At 38.2% G+C, this 24,966-nt stretch overlaps 1 protein-coding gene across 5 annotated transcripts in view; it reads right to left on the bottom strand.

Moving 5' to 3' along the window:
• Positions 1-24,966, bottom strand: part of VCAN (versican) — a 126,381-nt gene that overhangs the window by 43,662 nt on the left and 57,753 nt on the right. For 2 of the 5 annotated variants that reach the window (XM_060201132.1, XM_007518821.3), the window contains exons 7-8: positions 17,991-20,717; positions 1,745-6,919 (exon numbers count right to left, since the gene is read on the bottom strand). The exons of 1 other annotated variant lie outside the window; for it this stretch is intronic. In XM_060201132.1, coding sequence (XP_060057115.1) covers positions 1,745-6,919; positions 17,991-20,717 — 7,902 coding nt within the window. The remainder of the gene's footprint in view (positions 1-1,744; positions 6,920-17,990; positions 20,718-24,966) is intronic. 2 more of the 5 variants (XM_060201134.1, XM_060201133.1) reach the window with 2 other exon arrangements.

Below are 24,966 nucleotides of genomic sequence, written 5' to 3'. Positions count from 1 at the left end.
AGTAGAATCTGCAACCCACAGATTGGGCAATGCAGTACTAGATGCTGTTTACTGAATTAATCTGAAGTAACTATTTTGCAGTTAGACGCAAACTCTAATCTTGATAAGCACGGTAAGTGAGTTAAGTTGTTCAAATATTTCTTCACCAGCCATTTCTAATTCTTCCATATGTATGTAGCTATTATGAATGATTTCTAGATCATGTTTTTACCAACCTAAAGCGTATTACAACTATATTACAAAGGAATAAGTATTAGCCAGATTACTAGATTGTCATTTACAGATTAGAATGAAAACAAACAACATCTACCATATTTGATCAATTTTATTCATAAAATATTCAAGTCATTTATCAAAAGTTACTACTATTTTCAAATTCTATCTGAAAGCACATCAAGCTGAAGTATTAGAAGCACAAAACTAATGTTGATATGGTCAGATGAATTAATCTTAATATCACCATCCACGTAATATATTGAATTGTTTGAAACATTTTCAAATAACACAAATCCTTAGAAAACTGGTTGCTTTCTTTTCCTACACAGCAACATGGTGAGAATGGCTACTTGTAGATTTCACTAACATTATTACTTAAATAACGTTCCTGGAAACCACCACTGAAGCAGAGTACTCAACATTATCTGGCTGAGCTAAAGATACAAAGCAAATATTTCAGGATTCCTGGAGCATGTATCTCTAAACAACATTTGCTAATTTTCATTTTTAGTAGGAAACCAGAAAAAGCAGTGAAGAGACAACAGGTTTTGGAGTCAAGCTGATTAGGGTTCAAATCCCACTTTTGTCACTATGTGTGTGTCTATCTAACCCAGAGCAATTATAGAACTTCCCTGAACCAGCCATCATGCCCTTTTAAGTGGGTATAACAGTATGCAGTTTGTAGTCTTTTTTTGCAGATCAGATGAAATAGGGTTTTTCCCTTTCTTGGGCTAGGTGGTGGTATATCAGGTACAGTTCATGTATTACAATGATCAAAGACCTGGGTTCAAGTCAACCTTATTCCCACTGCAAGAGGAAGCTTCATGACTAGTGGAGAAATATCACAGGTGTCTCTCTAGCTCTCTCCCTCTCTACCCCCCTTGCTCAATTTCTCTCTGCCTCAATCCAAATAAATAATCAGATAAGTAAATAAATGAAATATTTAAAAAACATATAAAAGCATTCTTTCACTACAGGGAGAGTATGAATGTATGCCAAGTATGATTAACTGCTATCTCCATGAAGAAAATGGCATAAACATATGAGCTGATAACTGATGCTAAGTAAGCTTTTTGAAATATTTATTAGGGCTGTACACTACTCTCAAGCTCTCAAGGCATAACAGATTTTCACGTTGTGATAACAGCACTTGCCAAAGTGAAGCTTTGTTCAGAAGGATTGTGTGTGTGTGTGTCTGTGTGTGTGTTTCTAAAACTGAGACATATCATATGTGACAAAGCAACACTTCAGCCTGAGTCAAACCAACTTGAAGCTTTACTCCATTAACTCCATTCAATTATATTCCCAGAGAAATATAAAGAACATCTATAAAGCCTTGAAGTGCTCTATACTTACTTACTTTACCTCATTGTAGACGCAGTACTATGGCCTGTCCTGTTATGTGAACAATACAAAAATCTCCATCAATTTAACATGAGAAAAGATAGACATATATATACATGTGTATATGTTAGGAAGAGGACTGTTTCCAAACATGGAAACAGATTTACAAATGCTGTGACCTTACCTGGTAAGTAAACCGCTGTGCCTTCCACTGACTCTTCATTCATGCCAATCAGGAAACCGGTTTCATTGGAAGTTTCCAGAAGGGAAAATGATGGTGTTGTAAGCTCAGTATGTAACGTCAAAGTATTTACTGTAGCCTGGTTATTGGAACCAACAATTCTCACTGACATTTGCTGTTCTGGTGCTGCTACTGTGGAATCTTCCTCTTTGATCAAAACTGATTGTGTTTCGGGGTTTATTTCTTGAGAAGAAGGAATGGTGGACCACTCAGAAGTCTGTGGACTGGGCTGAGGCACTATGTTGGACTCAGTAAGAAAGATCACAGAAGCAGAAGCAGAATCTGGCCAGAGGGTAGCATTTTCTGATTTAATTTTACCTGTAGTTAGGATAACAGTTTGAGCCTTGGGTGATCCAAGGCTAGGAAATACCTTGGTTGTTTCTCCGGAAAAGTGAACACTGGTGTCACTGTGGGGGTCTGGGGAAATCTCTGTTCCTTCTTTAATTAGTTCTGTGGGGAAAGCTTCCTTTTGTTCTAAGAACCTATCTTTATTTTGATCTTCTGATGGTTTTGCATTAGGAGATGAGGGTGGAACCTCAGTTTTGTGAAAGTACAGTTCAGTGGATGATTTGAAAGGAGTTTCAACATTTGTATGTTTTCCTGGAGATATGTGGGGTGCCTTGATGTCTGTACTTGGCAGAGCACTTGGCTGAGTGTTCTCTGAGTGATCAGAGAATCCACTGTCTAAATGGATTGTGAATGGCAATGATGGTGTCTGAGAGGACAATTTTTCAAAAGCTGAAACAACTGGTGGAGTATCAGTAAAATCTGGGAGACTGGGTTCCTCAGTCACATTTGGTGTCTCTGTGAAACTCACATTTGGTTCCTCTGTTAAACTCTGAGTCATAAGGTGAATACCACCAATACTTACATCAGGAGTAGGATCTATCAGTGACTCCTCGGCTCCTGAAGAGAATTCTGGCTGAAAAGAGGGGCTTGCATGCTTCTTTTCTTCATTCTCATCCTGTGTTCTGTCCAAGTGGCTCAATGTTGATATTATTTCACTCTGATCTGCAATAGCTTGACCATCAGACAAAGTGCTTGATTCAAAGATGTCATCTAGTGGTTTTGCTTCCATTTTTGTTTCTTCAATCTTTGGAGTAAGTGTGACAGACTGACTAGAAGTGGGCAGGGATGTTGCTGTGGAAAGCAAAATTCTTGTTTCTGTACTAAGAACAGGAACCCCGGTTGTGAAGAAGACATCCATGTGGTCTGTTTGGCTCTCATCTTCAGAAGCCATAGATTCATTCTGAGTGTAGCCAGGGAAAAGAGTATCACCAGAGCCCTCAAAATTTTCCCCAGTGAAAGAAAGATTTACAGTTGCCTCATATTCCTCTTGAAGTTGAGGAATTTCTTCATTTGTGCTATGTGGTTCTGATGGTGCCTCTGGATCTATGTCTGTTTGCATTCCAAATATATCTTCATCTACACTTTTAGTGTGATCAATATCTATGATGGTATTTTTATCGGATGTCAGTTCAGGTAGAATGTCAAGGATGGTACTCTCTGTCATTGTCAATATTAAATCTTTGTCCTCTTTGTCCAAATCTATAATAATATTTTCAGTGGATTTTCTTTTGTCAGGTTTTAAGGTAGAAGTTGTAAGTCCACTCAAGTGATCTTGGAGAGTACCTCCAATACTTTCTGTGGACCTCTCATATGACACTGTATTCGACAATGTGCTGGTTGGATCAGGAGAACTTACATTCTGCTCAGAATGAAGAGGTAGGATGACTGAAACTGTAGGGAACCCATCAAAAGTAACAGCATTGGCACTTGAAACCTCAGGATGTTTTTCTAACATATCAGATTCAAAAGTGGTGCTTCTTTGCATACTGGCTTCAGCAGTTCCAAAAGGGTGAGGTAAATTGACCTTATCCACTTCTCCAGATCCTTCTCCAGAATGTTCATAAAACAAGTTGAATGGTTTCGGTGCTGATGTAACAAACTCTTTCATCCAACCAAGTTCATAAATTCTAGTGAAAAAATCTGTGGAAGAGGTGGCTGTTTCTTCATCTTCTGCTGCTGAAGAATTCTCATTAGAAATTTGTTCAGTCACAGGTTGTGGCCTACTAGTCTGGACTGATTCTGTCCAACTGAAGTTCTGCTCTAGCTTCTGTTCAGTGTCTGTGGAGAAAGAGGTTGGCGCAATTGTGGTGCCTTGTACTCGAGTATCACTTAAAACTTTTAGCAGGGTTGTGCTGGATGCTGCCTCACTATTTTCAGAGAGGTTTTCTATTCTGGAATCAAATGGTGTAAAATCATGTGGCACATTTTTTGTTCTTTCATAGTCTTTGGTGTTATCATTTAAGATACTTGTTTCTGAACTCTCCACTTGAGAGGCCTGGGGAGATATTGTGTGAATGATTTGTTCCATTTCAGTAACGCTCACTGATTCTGTAGTAGACAAAATTTCTCCTGATCCTAATCCAGAGAATAAGAGATCAGTATTTGACTCATGAATGATTGGGCTTGTAAATTTGGAGACGGGTTCTATACTTTCTTCTTCTCTGATTGAGGAGTCTGTAATTACACTTTCAGTTGGTGTAGATTCAGTTGCTGAGGTAGTAACTAAAAAGAACTGGGATTTTTCAGTAGCTTCCAGGAGAACATGGTAGGACTTAAAGTCCTCAGTGTCTGCATCTGGAGGAGACACATCAACCAGGGAAATGCCTCCATATTTTCTTTCCTCATCAGTATGGTGCATTGTCTTTGTTGCTAATATAGGAAAATCTGTGGCTCGGAGTTTGGGTTCTACAAATGTTTGTGAATCAGAAATTGCTTGTTCTGGTGGGAAAGAGCTTTGGGGAGAGTCAACAAGTTTTTGTTCATGAATTGTTTTCTCTGATGCTATTTTGCTCTCAGCTCCTTGTCCTGAAGGGCTGACCTCTTGGCTGGACCATAATTTGGCTGGCTGAATAGTTTCAGGAAAGTCCACTGAGACTGTACTATAAACTTTTATATCCTCCATGTCTATTGGGGCTTCAGTGCCTTCAACTTTAGCTCTCGGTAAAATGGTTGAACTTTTATTACCATCATTCATAGCATCTACTTCTGCTGGTCTTTGTTCAAGAGATGAGGGATCTGTACCAGAAATATCTCCCACAGCACTAGGAAACACTTGTTCAACAGAGCTATTGAATGAGGCCAGTGGCTCACCTGAACCTTCAGCTGAGGCTGTGAATTCTTCCCAAGGAAAGGCTGAAGAGCTGACCAAGGTACTACCAGGTCTTTCCAAGTCAGCTTTGTGACTGATGGAATCTGAAGTAGGTATTACAGATGGTAGATTCTGGGTATCCATAAATGCTGCATCTCCAGAGCTTTCTGGAATTACTGTTTCTTCTTTTGGTATGGGACGAGAAACTGTGTATTCTCTAAGGTCACCACTGAAATCTTCCTCCATTGGCAAATCTGTAGAAAATTCCTTTATTTCTGCCCCCTCAGGAAACTCTCCTAATACATTTGATGTTAAAATTCCCTTGGGTGTTGGGCTTATGAATTCAGTAATTTCTTTATCTGTTGCAGTAGTCGAAGCTAGTCCTGTTGGCTCAAAAGGGAATATAGCTTCCACCTGGGAAGGCAAAGTTCCAACTACTTTTTTGGTTTGAAACCCAGGGTCTAAATTTAATGGAAATGAAGCAGTAGTGGTGGTTTCTGGCTCACCAGCTATTTCTCCTGAGCCCTGCTCCATAAAGGGGCTACCTGACAGAGAGGTCAGTGCTTCATGAGTGCCAGGCTGACTGCTAATCTTGAGCACAGAAGACTGTGTCCCCACACTGTCTAAGACATTTGCCTCTGTGAAGACAAATGTGGAACTTGTCATTTCCCTTTCAGACTGTGTAGGTGTTGTCAAGGACATAAAATCTTTTCTGGTAACAGATGCTGAATCACTAGGTGTTGTGTCATTTGAGCTTTCTAATTCAAAGGGTAAAATTAATTGCTCTAATCTCTGTGTAGGTGAATACACCTCAGCGGTAGAAGGCAGAGTTGTAGTTCCCACCCCCTCATCCTCTTTTTCCTTCCCCTCAGTAGATGTGTTGAAAACCCACTCAAAAGTGTCTGCTTTTCTTACAAATTTGGTTGGCATAACTTCCGTAGAAGGTTGTTCAGAAATGGAATAAAAATGATCTTCTGGGATCACTGCACTGCTAGCATCTAAAGCAACAAGTGTATCTGTGGTATTTCTCTGTGACGAATCAGTTATGATGGTGAATATTTTATCCTTATCATCTTCTACATCTCCAGAGCCCTCTGGTATTAACATTGAGGGAGTCCCTGACCATCCTATAGTTTGACCAGGAGTTGCTTTCACCCAGCTTTCTACAGTGGGCACTAGATCTTCAGACCATGAGTTTCCTGTTAAGGTGGCTGATACTTTCTCTGAAGTATTTACTGACACTGAACTTGAAAATCTACTTGGAGTATGCGTGGCAGAAGGACTTTTTTCTGCTTCCTCGCCAAAGGTTACTTCAGTTGTCCTTGAAATTGATATTTCTGAGGAGTCTCCAGAGTACTCGTCAGAAAACAAAGGTACAGGATGAGTCTGTTCGTGCACCAGATTATCCGGTTCACGACCGCTCTTGGTGGTTGACTCTGGCCTTTCTGTGGCTTCTCCCTCCTGGAACAGAACTGTAGGAAAAGCATCAGGCTCACCACCTGAAAACTGTTCTGCTGTTTCAGAATGAGTCTCAGGTATCCATGTTATTTCAAGGGACTCTGTGGTTTCTTTGGATTCGTTGGGTTGCACGGCGGTAGATAATCCAGTTTCAGCTAAAACAAATGGGTGACTCTCAGTTTCACTGCTGTCAGAAAAGTTCTGAGAAGGAGCAACACTTTCAAACTGGCCACGCCTAGCTTCTGCCACTTCTTGTTGCTTGGGCTCAGTGGTGACTAGATGCTTTCCATTTATATACTGCACCGATGGGGTGGTTGTGACATCAGTTGCATTTTCACAGTCTTCATCTCCCCCTTCATCTTCTTCACTGGGGTATAGATCTATCTCAATGATGTGAGGTATAGAGATAATTAGATCGTGTTCTGGATCAGTTTCTTCACTACAAGGTTCGTCTTCTTTAGATTCTGAATCTATTGGATGACCAATTACATTACTCATTCGATCTGAAAAAAACAAAGAGTTTTCACAATACTTAAATGGTAGATTTGGCAATGTATGACAGAATTTGATAGTAAGTCTGGCTGATTATATTCACACACACAAAGGATCGAAAGTTTTTCACATTAAATCCTACAACCCTTCTGAGCATCATGAGAATGAGACATGTTTGCTGTTGTATATTTACAATAATAAAAACACACCCAATCGAAGATGAAAGAAATCGGCTCTGAAAACATCACCCTGCTTAACAAAACATCTTTAAAAAGAAATAAGGAATCAGATATATATGCATTGTAATTATGAAATGTGGGGATTTATCTTTGTGTCATCTGAAAAAAAAAAACGAGTAAGGCTATTGGACTGAATCTAATGGGAAAATGTCATTCTTATTCTCCATGCAAGAGGAAGCTTAGGCACCTTCTTTTCAATTCTTCTTCTAGCGTTTGCCCTTCTTCCATAGCCAACAGCGTCAGGTTGAGCCTGATGTAAAGTTTCTTTTCAATGAAGAGATGAGATTCCTTTTGATCTCTTGCTATTTATCCGTCTAAAGAAGTCTATTTTTAAAAAGTGAGATGTCTCTTTATAACCCTTTCCCAGTGCAATGGCAGGCCCTCTCTAAAACAACAGTAACCTAACGAAAACAACAGTAACCTAAGACTAAGCTGCACAGGTCACAGGCACAAGCCAGACTTGAGAGGAGGAAGCCTTGCATTAGGAGTTGGGAGTTCTCTAAACAGGGACAGCTCAGTGCAAAGTACCAGGAAAGAAGAGTCTTTGACCCCTTTGTCTTTCCTGAGAGGTGAAGTGGGTCAGTTGTAGTTTCTCCAAAGGAAGTTGAGTAGCTGCATCTAAACACTTGAGCGAACATAGCTTAAGTAATACATACGCTCACAATATTCCCTAGAATTTCAAGTGCCACAGATAGCCATAACTGCACCCAAACATCTTTTCTACCATCAGAAAACCTCCTTATCTGGGCGCTGGGGAGAAGGAAATTCTGGGATTTGACTGTCACAGTAAAATTAAGTTTTCCTACAAGAAAGTCCTGCTCCCAATATCACAGCAATATGCACTAGTGTCTGTGACTGTGCTAACTACCAAACAGAACAGAAAGAAGCCTGGAGATTTTCATTCCTGCTTTCCTGCCCTCTGAAACAGTGACACGATTAGTTCTTAGCTTTATCCCATAGGTACCACACAAGCTTGAGCTAAACCTGGAAATCTGAAGGAAAATTCAATACTACTAGAGACAAGCAGACACCTGTAGCACTGCTTCACCACTTGTGAAGCTTTCTCCTTGCAGGTAGGGACTGAGGCTCGAACCCAGGTCCTTGTGCATTGTAACACATGCGCTCAACCAGGTGTGCCACCACCCGGCCCCACATTCAATTCTTATTAGGTTTCACTGGATATAAAAACTATCATGTCAAAAATTATCAAAAGATATTACATTTATTTATTTATCTATTCATTTATTTATTGCCAAAGCACTGATTAGCTTTGGCTTATGGTGATGCAGGGAATTGAACCTGGGCCTTTGGAGCCTCAGGTATGAGAGCCTCTTTGCATAACTATTATGGTATCTACCCCCGCCCAAGACATTAATGTCTTTCACTTAAACATGGGAAAATTGCATATATGAAGTATATAAGTATTTTTAATGATTTCACTTTTAAGAGGCAGGCATGATCTAGAATGACAAATAAGAATCATGTGTTTTCCCATCTTCAGCTAATCCTTTAACGCTATGCTTCCAAGTGAAAAGAGTATGTGCAGATACATTTCTCTGACCTAAGTGTGAGAAGGAGCCAACACTGAGTGTGGGCTCTTCTTACTTAAAGAAAAAGCCCAAAGGACTTGATAAATTCTACTTTCCTTAGAGAGTATATGAGTCATTCTGGGAAATTTCAGCATTTCTGAACAGTAAAAATAATGAATTGTGGGAGCTGGGCTGTAGTGCAGTGGGTTAAGTGCACATGGTGCAAAGCGCAAGGGTCCAGGTTCGAGCCCCCGGCTCCCCACCTGCAGGGGGATCGCTTCCCAGGCGGTGAAGCAGGTCTGCAGGTGTCTGTCTTTCTCTCCCCCTCTCTGTCTTCCCCTCTTCTCTCCATTTCTCTCTGTCCTATCCAACAACAATGGCATCAATAACAACAACACTCACTACAACAATAAAATAACAAGGGCAACAAAAGGAAATAAATACATATTAAAAAATGAATTAAAAAATAATAATGAATTGTGTAAAAGAGAAGTCAAATCTAAGTTATTTAGGGTTCTAAATGTTTTCTTAAAAGCAGAATAAACAAATGCCAATCATAGGGTAGTACTTTGACTATCTCCTGCATCTTAAAAAATAATTTCTGTAATATCAGGGTATCACACATATGCTATTCTATCACTCCAGGGTCAACAATTCCATTCTTTCTATTTCAGGTAAAGAGAAAGCGAGAGCGCGAGAGATGGAGAGAAAGGGAAAGACACCACAGAGCTTATCCACCATAGTTCCTTCATGTAGGTTGAAACCAGAGCCTTAAATGTAAGGTGCTCACTCCCAAGGGATGTGCTATCTCTCAAGTCTTGTTTTTCAATTTTAGTTCTTTAACATATCTGAAGCTTTCTGTACATAGATAAAACGTAGATAAACAAAGAGATAGAAAGAGGGAGATGAGTAGCTGATAATTTTAACACAAGGAAACAATGGCTTGGTCAAAATCAAGGATTTAAAATGTAAGTAAAAGATTAACTATAGTCAAGAATATTCATTCTCATAAATAGATACATACATGGTTCTCTTCTGAGAAGCTCAGATGATAGCTAGATAGCTAAACTTTACAAACATTATTTTCCTCTCTTATTAAAAAATTATTCATTTATTCATTATTGACTAGAGACAGGGAGAAATGGAAAGGGGGGGATAGAGAGGGAAAGAGACAGAGAGAAGCCAGCAGTCCTGCTTCACCACTCATGAAGCTTTCCCCCTGCAGGTGGGGACCAGGGGTTTGAACCCAGGTCCCTGAGCACAGTAATGTGATCACTGAACCAGGTGTGCCACCATCTGACCCCCCCTTTTTTTTTTAATCTCAAATCAGATAATAGCTTACATGATTATAAGATTGCAGATATAGTTCCACGTTGAATATGACACCAAAATTTCATGCCACTTCCCCAGCATAATCATTACTAACAACTACCATACTTCTCACAAGGTCTTAGAGATAATTTGGTTTGTCTTTTTTTTTTTTTTTTACTTTGCAAGTTTATGTTTCCATTCTCCACATGCTGCATAGGAACAAAAGCCTCCAGTAGTTGCCTTTCACCTCCTTGTTTACTCTGGTAAGCATAATCAAAATAATCAAACTCCATTATATTTTCATATGCCATTCCTTTTCAAAAATCAGTTAGAACTAGTTTCTGTTCACCTCTGACATCTAAACTCTTCAACTGAAAGTCCAAACACTCAAGCTGGTTGATGCTTAGTCACTGCTTTGAGTTCTCTGTTTTACCATTCTCTGCAACTGTGCACAGAAGCCTAGCAGCTCCATCTCAAAATCCTCTTTCTCTTCTCAGACTTGTATTCAAGACGATTCCTACACTCCTATCTTGCAATGTTTCACAAACCCACCATTGTACTTGCATCATTGTTGAAGCCCTCATTCCTCCAAATTGTCTTTTCTAAAACTTCTTACAATATCTGCTTGGCACATCAACTTCTCCAACCCTCAACCCAACCACAGTTCCATCCCTCAAGTTGAATTTATCAATGAAAAAAGACACTGACTGTTGTTCTTATGAATGAGAAAGTGACCTCACTGAGGTATGATGTTCGAGACTTTTTTCAAACTAACAATAAAATTCAAAGTCTTTTTAGAGACATGAAGTTTTCAACAAAAGAAAATCTAAAAGACTATTCCTTTCCCATCCATTTATTTCTATTTTTCTCTCACTAAGACCATCTTTCTGCTATGTATGCCCTACCCCCACCCAGAAGTTTTGAACACTGTCTGATCCCATAAATACAATTTTTATTCATTGCACAAATCAATGATGTAAGATCTACTAAAACAGAAGAATGTAATCCCTGTGTAGGAAACTAGATAGTTTCCTTGACAACAGCACAAAGGCAGCAGGGAATGCCCTTGTATTCTATGAATATGCAAGATGAGTCTGAAGCCAGTACCTGGAGAAAATGTATTAAGAATTGTCAAAATGATATCATTCTTTGAAATAACAATACTAAATTGGTAGTTATCGTAATCTTTAGTCTGACTCTCACACACAAAAAGGAGCAGAAAGCTAATTAATTCTATACTTTGGTACTACAGAATCAATATTATATTTACATTTTAAATAAGGGCTACAATTGCTTCTGAATTCTACCAAAAATGGCACCAGTCTGGACATGCACAATCTCTAGGGGATGGAATTTTTCATAAGCTCCTGCAGTCCCGTAGATATTATAATTTTCTTTGGCTTCCTGTGATATATCATTTTAAATTTTAAGATAGCTCAAGTTTGACCTATCAAGTAAAAAAAACAACCAAACTAGTCTGACATTCAGAAGTGCATAATGAAATAACCCTAAAGCTGAGAAGGCGTTAGCTTGTACTAAGTCATCCTCTTGCGCCAGGCTCAGTGATTTACATTTACTGTCACTTACAGAGTGACAATGTGTATGTGACATTGTTACCACAGTAACCACTGGCCCTGGAAAATAACTCACTCCTCTGTGAACATTCTGGACAGCATAGAGTATTGCTTCATAGTTTAATGCTATACTAACTGAGAACCATAGAGATCAAGGGAGTCGGGCGGTAGCGCAGTGGGATGAGGATCCCAGTTCGAGCCCCCCGGCTCCCCACCTGCAGGGGAGCCGCTTCACAGGCGGTGAAGCAGGTCTGCAGGTGTCCATCTTTCTCTCCTCCTCTCTGTCTTTCCCTCCACTCTCCATTTCCCTCTGTCCTATCCAACAACGATGACATCAACAACAATAACTACAACAACAATAAAAACAAAGGCAACAAAAAGGAAAGAAAGAAAGAAAAGAAAAAAAATTTTTTTAAAAGAAATCAAATGATTTCTTTTTGGCCACACATATTATAAATAACACTATGGCCGATAGACCCAGGTTTTGTTTCCAAAGGCTCCTTTTGTCCATTACACCAACTGGTCACCTAACTCAGGGATCCCAGCTATCTTTAGAAAACTAGCTACTTTCCCTTGAGGTTTCACAGGTCAACTTGGGAGGAAACAACAGGCAAATAACTAGCTTCCAGCAAATTAGTTTGACTTCTTCCAACAGACACCAACTTTTCTCCCACTTCATGAAATATTTTCTCCTTTCCTTAAATGTCTTAGTTCCTTCCTTAATAGACTACCCCTGCCATTTACGATATCACATTACCCACTATGCGGTTGTGTGTTTTTATTCTGTAATTATATTTGATTGTGTGAATGTCGACTTCCCGGTAGGCATATGAAGTTCACTTTATGTCCCTTTAAATGTCTATCAAAGGGGGCTTGGTGGTGGTGCACCTGATTGAGTGCACATGTTACAATGAGGAAGGACCTGGGTTCAAGCCCACAGTCTCCACCTGCAAGGGGAAAGCTTCATGAGTGGTGAAGCAGTGCTGGGGGTGCCAATCTCTTTCTCTCACTCACTAGATCCCCCTCCCCTCTCAAGTTCTCTCTGTCTCTACCCAATAATAAATTTTAAAAAATTTAAAAAAAGAAAAATACATAGGCATCAATAAAAATAAAGCCAGGCTTCCTTTACTTCGTTCATCATTACACAAAGTTATTCAATGGTAAATGCCAAGAAATGTCTATCGTAGTGAGATAAAGGTCTTGTTGGTCAGTTAATGTTTTTAAAGTTCTTCATTCAAGAATGAGTCATTGTTTTAACTCTATTTTAAATGAAATAGGCACTCTAATTCTTCTTTTTCTAGCTTGGTTTAGAAGTACACACTTAACAGTTTACCACACAGGGTGAAGGAAATGTAACAGGAAAGTGGAATTCCTGCTCTCCCTTCTCAAATACTCATCAAAAACCATTCTTCAGTATGCTCAGACTATGGTGAACTTGAATAATACTGTGTTTGTACTTGATTAAATTACCTGGAAATTATTCTACGTGATAATTTCTATCATAATGTGATTTTTAAAATATTTCATGAGATGTTCTTGTATAAGCATTATAATTAAAATGATTGTGCAATCAATGATGTAAATATTGACATTATCCCTTAGACTTGTTCCTCTTACCAACACCATCAAATTCAGAAAATAAACTTTTGCTTTGTCTACATAACTCAAATGCACAAACAAAAATACACAAGGGGATAATTACCCAGGAGTTATTTATAAATGGCATAAGCTGTAAGATATAGTTTTCAGAAAACCAGACAAAATGAATTCTAAGTTAAAGGTTAAAATGATCTTCCTAAAATTTCATTAATCTTCAATGTTATTTCATTAGTATTTTATCATTGCCTTAAAACTTATATATGTAGTTCGTATGAGTTTTGCATATGCCTTTCACTTAATATTTGTTTAGCTATGAAATAATGACAAAAAATAGCTGTCAAGACAAATGAAATCAAGCCACTCTGTGGTATGTGTAAACTTGTAAAAAAAAAAAAAAAAAAAAGGCTGAGAAGATAGCATAAATAATGGTTAAGTCAAAAAGACTTTCATGTCTGAGGCACCAATGGTCCTAAGTTTAACCCCTAGCACCACCATAAGCCAGAGATGGGCAGTGCTCTTGTGAAAAAAAAAAAAAAAGGAGTAACCCACCTTTTGGTATTTTAAGTATTCGCATAAAATGTTTGCTTTTGGTATCTATAGTTTTCTTTCTCTTTTTTTACAATTTTTATTTATTCACTTATTCCCTTTTGTTGCCCTTGTTGTAATTATTGATGTCGTCATTGTTGGATAGGACAGAGAGAAATGGAGAGAGGAAGGGAAGACAGAGAGGGGGAGAGAAAGATAGACACCTGCAGGCCTGCTTCACTGCCTGTGAAGTGACTCCCCTGCAGGTGGGGAGCCGGGGGCTCGAACCAGGATCCTTATGCAGGTCCTTGCACTTTGTGCCACCTGCACTTAACCCGCTACACTATCACCCGATTCCCTCCTATCTACAATTTTCTAAATACTCTGTGAATTAAAGATAACAGCACACCAGCTTTTAAAAACATTCACAGTTCTGCTATACTAATTTGTGAAATTTCAGATTGCTTACAGGAGTAAAGTCCAAGGTGTAGTTTGCCAGAAAAAGCACACATACTACTCTGTGCAAAGACCTGGGCTTGAGGTGAAGCCACCACCAGAGAGTGTCTTCCCTGGGAAACTCATGAGCAATGGAGCTATGAGGTGGCATTTCTCCTTCTCCATCTCTCTTTCCCTCTCATTCCCTCACCTCCTACCTATTCTATTCTCTATCTCTGTTTCACACCATCTCTCTATTCCAGTAGTGAAATCATGTAGTCATAGTGCTACAGTGATAGTTCTGGTGATAAAAAAAAAAAAAAAAGTAAAATCAAATCAAATCTAGAATTTACAGAACCCTTCCTAGGGCTGAGGAGCTAGCATAATGGTTATGCAAAAAGGTTTTCATGCCTGAGGCACAAAAGGTCCCAGGTTCAATCCCTAGATCCAGCATAAACCAAAGGTGAGCAGTGCTCTGATGAAAACAAACAAAAAAGAAACTCCTATGGATCATACAAGTTCACAAAGAAAACATTTCAATAATTCCTCAGAATGCAGGTGTGCAAATTACTCCTGAAACAGACAGAAGTCATGTTTTCAGTATCCCCTGAACCACTGTTAAGCATACCCTACAGCATTTTTCAGCTCATAAATGTTTTATGAGCTACAAAGTTCCTTCAGAATTGTTTAACTATAAACAACAGTTGCCCTCCAGCAACAGCACCTTAAATTGCTATTAAGATCCATTTGAGCAAATCTAACATAAATGTGTCTTGAGTAGCATGTTATGTTTCAGAGTAGTGAAAAAAAATCAAAATTTATATGATTTGCTGAGTGCAGCAAAAAAAATATGAATGCCTTCATTTACTGTAGCATGGGTGGTATTTTGCTTACTCAGAATATAGTGGGTGGAGAAGTCTATTTTATGTTTGTGAGTATATTTATACAAATTCATACAAGCAATAAAGATTTTTCCAGTCTGGAAAAATGTGCAGTGATATATATATATGTTGGTATCCCAGGTGCATACTTTCTTTTTTTTATGAATGTATACACCAGACTTAGAACTCATTGTTTTTATGCCTACTTTAGGATTTTTCATTACCAAAGCTCAAATTGCCTGAAAATGTAAATTTATCATAAAAGATAAAATAAATGTAAATAAGTAGTTGAATCTGAGTAAAATGTGGTATCTTGTAACAACAAAAACACAAACAAAACCTTTAGTTTTAAGGAGAATGGCATATTGAGAACACAAACCAAGAAGATGATAGATAGATAGATAGATAGATAGACAGATAGATGATAGATAGATAGATAGATAGATAGATAGATAGATAGATAGATAGAATAAAAATATAGATGGTAGGCCAACAGATGTGGAAGGAGGGGAGATAGAAAAAAGAGGGAGGCTTAGAAGAAAGCAAAAGAATTTTGTACTAGAGGTTCCACATTTCCAGGTTCAATCCTCAGCACTACCAGAAGCCAAAGATGAGCAGTCCTCTGTTTAAAACACACACACCACCACCACCACCACCCCCACAAAATATTATCTATGGACCATCAACAAGTCAAAAAACAGAACACCTTCTGTTCCACACAGAAACATTCAGTCCTTATGAAGAGCTTTGATTATTCCCTTCCCACAGAGTTTTCTAAGTACAAAAATTTACTTAAAATTCAAATCATGGTCCTCTGTTTTAAAAGTGGAAGAGGAAATTCCTAGTCATAGTTCTCAGACCCAACTGAGTTACGTGCACAACTGAAATAAAATTTGCACCTTTATAGAAATGGTTTTGAGGTCATTTTACTCACATCCTCCATTATGAGTAAGCATTTGCAAACTTATTAATTTTTTCATTTGTCTTGTTCTGATAGCTACAACTGCTTCCAGGGAGATTGAGTTGCACTTTTCCCATTGTGTAATGTGATAATCTTAACCTTCACACAATTTCCATTTATAAATGTGTTTACTGAAAGCAGAACTTTTTTTTCTTTACTTCTTACTATATTCTGATTTACTTGGTACTTACACTGACAAAAGAGTAATCTGATTTGGAAAAACATTTATAAAGTCTGGTTTTTTTTAATTTTCAAAATTGCTATTTCTTTTCTTTCTTTTTCATAGAAATATCTTCTTATTCTTTTTCACCCTTACCAGCTGCAACCCTCACTTCCACATGAAAAACTGTCCTCTCTCTCTCTGAGTCCCTATCTAAGAGGGGGGAATGAATATGAGAAGAAATACATTATACTTTTTAAGAAATAACATCATTAGCAGCAACTAAGGCTTTTGTCCTGTTCTCTTTCAACTGCATGGGGGGAAATCAGAAAGTAATGTCAAACTCAAAATGTATTCTTTTCTCTAATATTTACTGTTCACAAGAACATCTTTATATTGAGAAACTTCTGGGTAGTAGAAGTCCTGACGCTTCCACCTACAGAATGCAAACCTGTTAACTTGACAAGAAAGCTACCTGTGTTTCCAATAGAAAAGAAAAATGAAAAGTAAAACTTAGACTGGCTGCAGTATATTGTACCAAAGAAAAGGTCTCCCTGAAGGAAGGGGGAGGCAAGCAGTAGAGATGCTTATTGAGGTTCCTGGTGGATGATGGTGGAAAGAACCTAAATTGGGGATGAGAGTGTTTTGTAGACACTTATCACAGGGAGATGAGAAACTTTCCACATCTGCCAACAACTATACTGTAAGCCATTAGCCTCCCAATAAAGTAACTTGAGGAGAGAGATAACACATACAAGAAAAATATCCCAACAGTAGGAGAGAAGATCAAATTAAATATGTTCATCTAATCCATCTTCTCAAAGCTATATCAAGGGAGAAAAGTTTTTAATCATTTACATCTCAAATTAAAGTGAAAATACAGCAACTGAAACTCTGACCTTGTCGTCGAGACAATCTGAACCGACCTAACTGTATGATCTATACATTCTTAGGTTAGCTTACCAAATTTAAAAGATGGTTTGAGTTCACCTTGAAGAAAAAAAATAAGTCAAGTTTGATAATGGCAATGATTAAGTAATGCAAAGAAATGGCTTTTAAAAGTTTTATAAAAGAGAACAAGTGAAATATCTGATCAAGTTAGGAGTACAACAACCATTCCTATTAAAAACATACCAATTACATCATAAAATAATGTCACAGCCTTGTTTTAGGAAAAAGAGAATTCTGACTTACTCACCTTCTGAAACTGTATTTGCTACAAAAAAAAGCATAGCATTTCCTAGAACTGAACTAGATCAGATTTGTTCTAAGTATTGAGTGCATCATTGACATGCTCAACAACAGACTAAACATTGATAGAACTTGCTCTAAAATAGCATTTAGACTATAGACCTATTACCCACATCTTCCAATAACCTATACAATTCTAGAAGAGGAAAAAAAAAATCCAAGCAAACTTTTAGATGTTTACCAGCCCACAGAATATGCATTATGATTTTAGCTGTTCACAGTGTAAGTACTGAAGGTTAATAGTTAAAGACCAATGAAATGTTAACACAGTCTAGTACTATACTTGAGTAGTAATGCATGAAAGACACTGAAATTAAAACACTTGGTTCTGCATGTTCGGACGTGATGTAACAATGATGATTTGGTTATATTAGATGACAAAGCAGGGCTTCTTATCACTTCTAAAACAAAATTGAATCTAATTCTTCCAAATTGTTTAACATATTCTTCCAATTCTTGTACAAATATATGAAGCTAAAACATAAGATTTTTTTTCACACTCCAGATATCTTCTAATTGGTAGCATTTGGAATGGTGACTTTTTTTTTTTCCAAAAGTAATTTTCAAGATACAGTGCTGATTGCCTTGATCGGTATGTCTAGTAAGCAAAGACTTACCTGTCTTATTTTCTCTGACCTCAATAATATAGACATTTATGTCTGGGTGGAATTTTGTCCCTGGGGTTTCTGTAGTGGATGGTGCCTGAGGACTGATGACCTCTTTATCTTCTGTAGTAGGTGATCTTGTTGGCTGTGTAGCCTGAGTAGAAGAAGTTGTAAAATATTCTTTATCAATGTCAGTATCTGTTTCCTTGGGTAGAATATCCTCAGTGGCAGTGGGAGGGACCTGGGATGTTGATTCGCCAATAATGATCATGTCACTCACTGTTTCTTCACCAGCTTCAACATCAATGAGAGGTGGCTTCTCAGTGGGCACTGAAGACATCTTGGGTGCTAGAGTTGTGTCAAGTCTGTCTATTGAACTGAAGGCAGCAGTGATATCACTGGGAACTGTGCTTATAAAGGCTGGAAACTCTGTGGTTTGGGGTTTTTCAAATAATCCTGAACCTAAATCAATATAATCTAGGGATGTTTTTTCTTTAATCTCAGTAGTGGTTTCCTCTATAAACTGAGTACTACTGATACTGAGAGAGGCTGAACTAGTACTTTCTGTTCCGTGTCTTTCTTCAGACTCTGGACTTAAAGAAGTCTTTAACTCCACTGTTGGTATTACTGTTACTACTTCATCTGTTTTTGCTTTATACTCAGTGACAACACCTGGGGAATAAGGTATACTGTGGTCAAGTTTTCTGATTGGTATTGTTTCTAAATCTGGTACTGTCTGAGAATCTGTGACCAACTTGTCTTCAGAAACTGTGTAAGCTGACCCATCACCATCTTCTTCATCCAGAGGGGTTGTTGCAACAGCTGTAGAGCTGAGAGCAGGAGATGGCTTATCTGGAGTCTGTTCCTTCCAAGGGAATCCTTCCTTCTTTGTTCCTTGAATAATTTCTGTTGTTCTTATAGTTTCAGGAGTCATAGTTTTCTCCAAGTGAATCTGATCAATGGCGTGTACATCTTGAGAGGATTCTCCTAAAACTTCACCTTCTGGTGAAACAAAAGGTACCAGTACTCCCCATTCTGTCTTGGGAATTACAGTAAGAGCAGTGGTATGGGAAGTGTCTACATAAGTAGTAGGCTCCTGGGTGCTACTGTAATTAACAAATACCAATCCTTCTAAATCTGTAGAGTATGCAAATTGGGGGGTGATTGATGTTGGCTTAGAGACTTCCACATCTTCATCTGAAGTACTTCCTTCAATGGTTGCATAAATAATGCCTCCTTCCAAGCTTGTGATAGGTAAAATTTTTTCCTCCATTGTAAAATCTTTCGGAGTTGACTTTTCTGCAATACCAGTTGATGCAGTTGGTTGAAATCTAACTGTGGACTTTTCAGGTTCAGCTGAGCCTCCCTCAGTAAATTCCTCTAGTGGCTTTTTAGTACTACCTGAGACAAGACTAGATTTATCTCTTCCATAATCAGTGAAACTTGGGGTTTCTTTATCCTTTTCATTGACGCCCACAGTGGTGAGTAAGACAGGAGGTGACTTTGAAGAGAATATATGTTCTGTGGGTCCTAAAGGCTTTGGGGTTGTATTATCATCATCCCATGACCATTTGGATACAGTAACTATGTCCAAATTTAAAGTGCTATGGGTCAAATGCACTGCTGTAATACCCTCATACTTGGTAGTACCTTGAGAGTCATCTGTTTCTAACCCATCTGGAGTTGTATAATCTTCTGTCACGTCTCTTGCTTCTGTTCTTTCATTTTCTGGTGTCATTTCTGTTCCTGGGAAAGGGTAAATAACTGTGGATATTCTCTCAACTAGTTTGTCACCAGAATAAGGGAAAGAATCTACTTCTGTGTGATGCTGTGATGGGAAAGGTGTAGTGGAAGTATACTGGTCAAAACCATTTTCAGTTACCCTATCATTCATTTGTTTTTCTTCCCAGCGATCCATGGATGATCCCTCATTATAAGGAATAGGCACAGGGGGAACTACTGTTGATGCTGAGGTTGATTCCATATGTTCTAGTTGAGTAGGGGCTGTGTCCTCTGAAATCTTTGAAACAGTAACAACTTCAGGGATTTGACTAAAGACTGGGGTTCTGTGATAAAATCTAACTGTAGATGTCTTTTCTTCACCATTATGATTCTTTCCTGAGAGGAAACTATAGGGGCTAGTGGTCACTGATTCAGATATTATGCTTACTGTTTTCTTGTCAGTTTCAGATTCCAGGATCATAGTTGAAGGTACAGATGGTGTTTCAGTGACAGAGAATTTCTTGGAAGGAATGTGCTTTGGGGTTTCCATAGATGTTACCAAAGGACCTACTTCTATTTGTTCAACTTGTGTAACTGAGTCCTGTGTCTGTCTATCTTTGATAGTGTCATCCCACGAATCTGTGGTATGATGAGAGATAACAGATGTACTTTGGAACACTTCTTCTTTAATTTCAGATATATCCAGCTTTCCGCGTGGTCCTGAAGTAGGAGGGAAGTAGTAGCTCATATCAGAAGGCTTCTTGGTACTTCCAACAGGTATGGTTAATTCAGGGGTTGATCTATATGTGAGAGCTTGAGATTGAATTGTGGTTTTATGTTCAGAATTAAGCATATTTCCAACAGGAGGGAATTTAGTTGTAATAATAGGTAATTCAGTGACTAAAGGGGTCATTGGTGTAGGTCTGTCAGGTATCAGTTCTTTGGATAAAGTAGAAGATTCAGTTTCTGTGAAGATATCCAGTTTGATCGTTGTAGTCTCTGATATATTCTGTTTGGCTAGAAAAATAATTTCAAAGAGTTGATTAGACAAGTCACTAATTAAAAGTTGTTTGTCCAGTGTTTTTTAAGAGCTGTTGTGTATTTTGGGGTGAGCCAAAAGTGTTTTGTGATGGAGGGAGGGCAGCCTAAAGACACACAACTGCGTACCTAATAGTAAACTAAGTCATGTGGTCACTCGTTTTATATTGTGAGGACTCAAATGACTTTTATTTGTATCAGCAATAATTCTTGGTTAAAGAAGGTTTTTATGCAGCCTTAAGAATAATTTGGAAAAAAAACTGAAATGCAGAATTCAGAGAGGTTTATAGAGGGGAGTCGGGCTGTAGCGCAGCGAGTTAAGCGCAGGTGGCGCTAAGCTCAAGGACCGGCGTTAGGATCCCGGTTCGAGCCCCCGGCTCCCCACCTGCAGGCAGGTCCCTTCACAGGCGGTGAAGCAGGTCTGCAGGTGTCTGTCTTTCTTTCCCCCTCTCTGTCTTTCCCTCCTCTCTCCATTTCTCTCTGTCCTATCCAACAACAACGACATCAATAATAACTACAACAATAAAAAAAAACAACAAGGGCAACAAAAGGGAATAAATAAATAAAATAAAATAAAATAATTTTAAAAAAACGCTTAAAAAAAAAGAGAGGTTTATAGATTAGAAACCATGGCAATAATCTAAAGCCTAGTAGGGGTGCCTGGTGGTGGGGTGTCTCGCCTGGCCGAGCCTGGCTAAGGGCATGTTATCATGTCCGAGGACCCAGTTTCAAGGCCCCGGTCTCCACCTGCAACAAGGAAGCTTCACAAGCAGTGAAATGCTGGGTGGTTCATGTGTCTCTCTTCCTCCCTCTCTATCTCCTTTTCCTCTATTTCTATCTGTTTCTATACAAAGGAAGTAAATATATAAATTTTTCAAAATATATCTTTAAAAAGAAAGAAACCTAGTAAGAAAACATAGTAGGGGAGTCGGGCGGTAGCTCAGCGGGTTAAGTGCAGGTGGCGCAAAGCGCAAGGACCAGAGGAAGGATTCCAGTTCGAACCCCCGGCTCCCCCGCTCCCCACCTGCAGGGGGGTCGCTTCACAGGCGGTGAAGCAGGTCTGCAGGTGTCTGTCTTTCTCTCCCCCTCTCTGTCTTCCCCTCCTCTCTCCATTTCTCTCTGTCCTATCCAACAACGATGACATCAATGACAACAATAATAACTACAACAATAAAACAAGGGCGACAAAAGGGACTAAATAAATAAATATTAAAAAATAAAAAAGAAAGAAAGAAAACATAGTACTACTGTGCCGAGCCTCATGTACCTTGCCTCTAGCTTTCTCCTTCTTCCTCAACAGCACAGCGTCTCAGGGGAGAGGGAGTGTCTCAGATTACAAAACAACAACAAAAAAGCCACATCAAATGTTACCAAGTTACATATTAAACCATTGCATGACCAGAGTAGGGAGGCATTCTAAATAAAAATAAAAAACAGGTATTCATCAGTTTAATGCCACTATTCATTCCATTCCAGGCGCTGGCCATTTGTCTTCATCTTCCTCTCAACTCTGTAGCACAGCCTTCTTACATGTCTGATAGAGGCTGCTTGACGTTCACTGCGGGTCTACAATTTGTTCTATTTCACTAGGTTTTCCAGCTTTTAAAGGGTCTCAGTTCTAGGATTACTTTAGCATAAAAAGCAAACATAGAACAGGAAACAGAGTACCCACAAGACATATTTTAAGTTTGTAATTATAAATCACTGAAAAAAAAAACCTAAGCATCAGAAAGAATGAGCTCAAGCAATATAAAGTAACATGTCATCATAAAATGCTGCATTATAATGGCTCTAGATATACAGAGGAAGAACTCGCTTGTTTAAAGAAATTGCTATTGTATATGAAGGATTCCTTCTCAACATAAGAGAAACGCAGCAACCAAGTATATATTTTGCTTTATTTTTAATTAAAAAACATTTTTTTTTATTATAGGTTGCCAGAAACCTGGTCTGATGCATTACATAAAACATGCTTCTTTTTTTCTCTCCCTTTTGTTGCCCTTGTTGTTTTTTATTGTTGTTGTATGTATTATTGTTGTTGTTATTGATGTTGTTATTAAATAGGACAGAGAGAAATAGTGAGAGGAAGGAAAGACAGAGAGGGCAAGAGAAAGATAAACACCTGCAGACCTGCCTCACCATGTGTGAGGCGACTTCCCTGTAGGTGGGAAGCCAGGGGCTCTAACCGGGTTCCTTACCCAGTCTTTGCGCTTCAGGGCACTTGCGCTTAACCCACTGAACTACCGCCCGATTCCCTGAAAAAAAAATTAAAAATAAAAAACTATCTCCCACTATACACCGAAGGAACTATTCTGAGGAAACTTGTAGTCACTGTTTTTTGCTACATCCTGTCTAACTGAAAGCTAATAGTATGAATAATGTCAGATCTGTCTGGTAAGAATTGCCATCAGTGACTAAGGAAACAGCTCAACAAGTAGAGTGTCAGACCTGTACACTTAAGGTTTGATGTTCAATGGCTAATATCTCCTACACCTGAGTGGTACTCTGAATTACCTGTCTCTATCTCATATGAGACTCTCATATATAATAAATGAAACAATTATTTACAAAAAACTGTATTCTATAACATCTGTATTCTGCTTCTAACTACTGTTAGTACCAAAACAAGAGTCCTTGGGAAATAAACTTGGGTGCTTTTGCACTCTCTCTCTCTTTTCTGTCCAGAAGTTATGCTATAGGAGGCAAGGAGATTGTTCTATATGTTACTAGAATCGGATGTCATTCTACATTTGTCCAAACCCACAAACACAACAACATAGAGTGAACTCTCACATAAACAATGGACCTTAGGTGACTATACTTTGCAAATAGAGTTAATTAATTATAACAGTTGTTCCATTTGGGTGTGTGTGTGTGTGTGTGTGCGTGCGTGCGTGCGTGCGTGCGTGCGTGCGTGTGTGTGTGTGTGTGTGTGTGTGTATTTAGGGGTAAGTGGGTAATTATGAGGAAGTAGTTTCCTTGCAATTTTACTCTGAACTAAAATAGACTTTAATAAAGTTTGAAAAGACTCGCTAAAATAATGTGATTTTATTGTAAATTAGAGTAAGACTGGGCTTTCTTCTTTCTTCCCTTTTTGTCCTAATTCCTATTGCATATAGTCAATTCCCAGACATTTTTTTAAAACCAGAATCATTTACTTTATAATGCAAACTTGGTGCCCATTTATATTATAATACACTTAAATATTTTTTGAAATCTGACAGTAGCTTTTTATATTAAAACAAAGCTAAACAAAGATGATCAGACTCTTTGAAAGTTTATTAAAGACCACTTTTCCCCTATTTTAAAAAAAGGCTTTTCTGCATCATTTCTTATAATAAACTCCTGTTTGTTCTGATAGACATCAATAAATTATAGAACCAAAGTTTGGTTGGCTATTTGTCTTTGAATTAAATTCTCTATCCTATAAAATTCCATAACCTTTACCTAATTTAACTGCCAGATATCATGTTTGTCATAGAACTGTATTCTCTGGGGGAAATAATAAAATATACATACAGAGAAAGCTTCCATGGAAACATAAACTCTTTGCATACTGCACATTAGGAAAAAAATTAATCATATTAATAGCAAGGAAAAAAAAACAATAATTGTGCTTTCTCCCTGAGTCCGCCCATGGCTGATGAAACCAACTTAAAAGGACAAGTTCATGAAGTAGGGCCAAAAGGAGGCCCTGTGAATGCAGTCTTCTTCTATTCCCAGCCAAATGCTATTCTAAATACTTTCTGCAGTGCTACAAAAATATGCTTATAGTGTTTTAACGATGAAGACTCAGATTCTTAAAGTTAAGTAACTGCATGTCACTGACAGTTATCTTCCCGGAGTCCTGTAACATAATAAAACAGACTCTCACAAATCTTGGGCTGTTTAAGTAGATAACATAGTAAAATGGCATCAATATGAATCAGAGAATCTACTTTAAAAACCCAAGATTTGTGAGAGTCTGTTTTCAAAGACAGAGGTTTGTGATAATCTGACTCCGGTGAAAAAGTCTGCTTATAATTCAGTTAATTAATTGTACTATTTAGAATGGAAAACCTCAGACTTCCTCTTGGAGTTGAGTGGGTGGTTTTCTAAATCAACTTAACAGCAGATTTCCATCACAATGTTGTGTCTGATCATCAACGCTATTTATCTCAAAAAGGGATAATTTTAAAAAATGCAAATATCTACAAAGATGTCTTAATAAATGTCACTATATGATGAA

The sequence above is a fragment of the Erinaceus europaeus genome, chromosome 11 (genome assembly GCF_950295315.1).
Source record: "Erinaceus europaeus chromosome 11, mEriEur2.1, whole genome shotgun sequence".
Lineage (NCBI taxonomy): Eukaryota > Metazoa > Chordata > Mammalia > Eulipotyphla > Erinaceidae > Erinaceus > Erinaceus europaeus.
The sequence above is the reverse complement of the archived record's forward strand: the minus strand, read 5'-3'. Positions and strand labels throughout refer to the sequence as shown.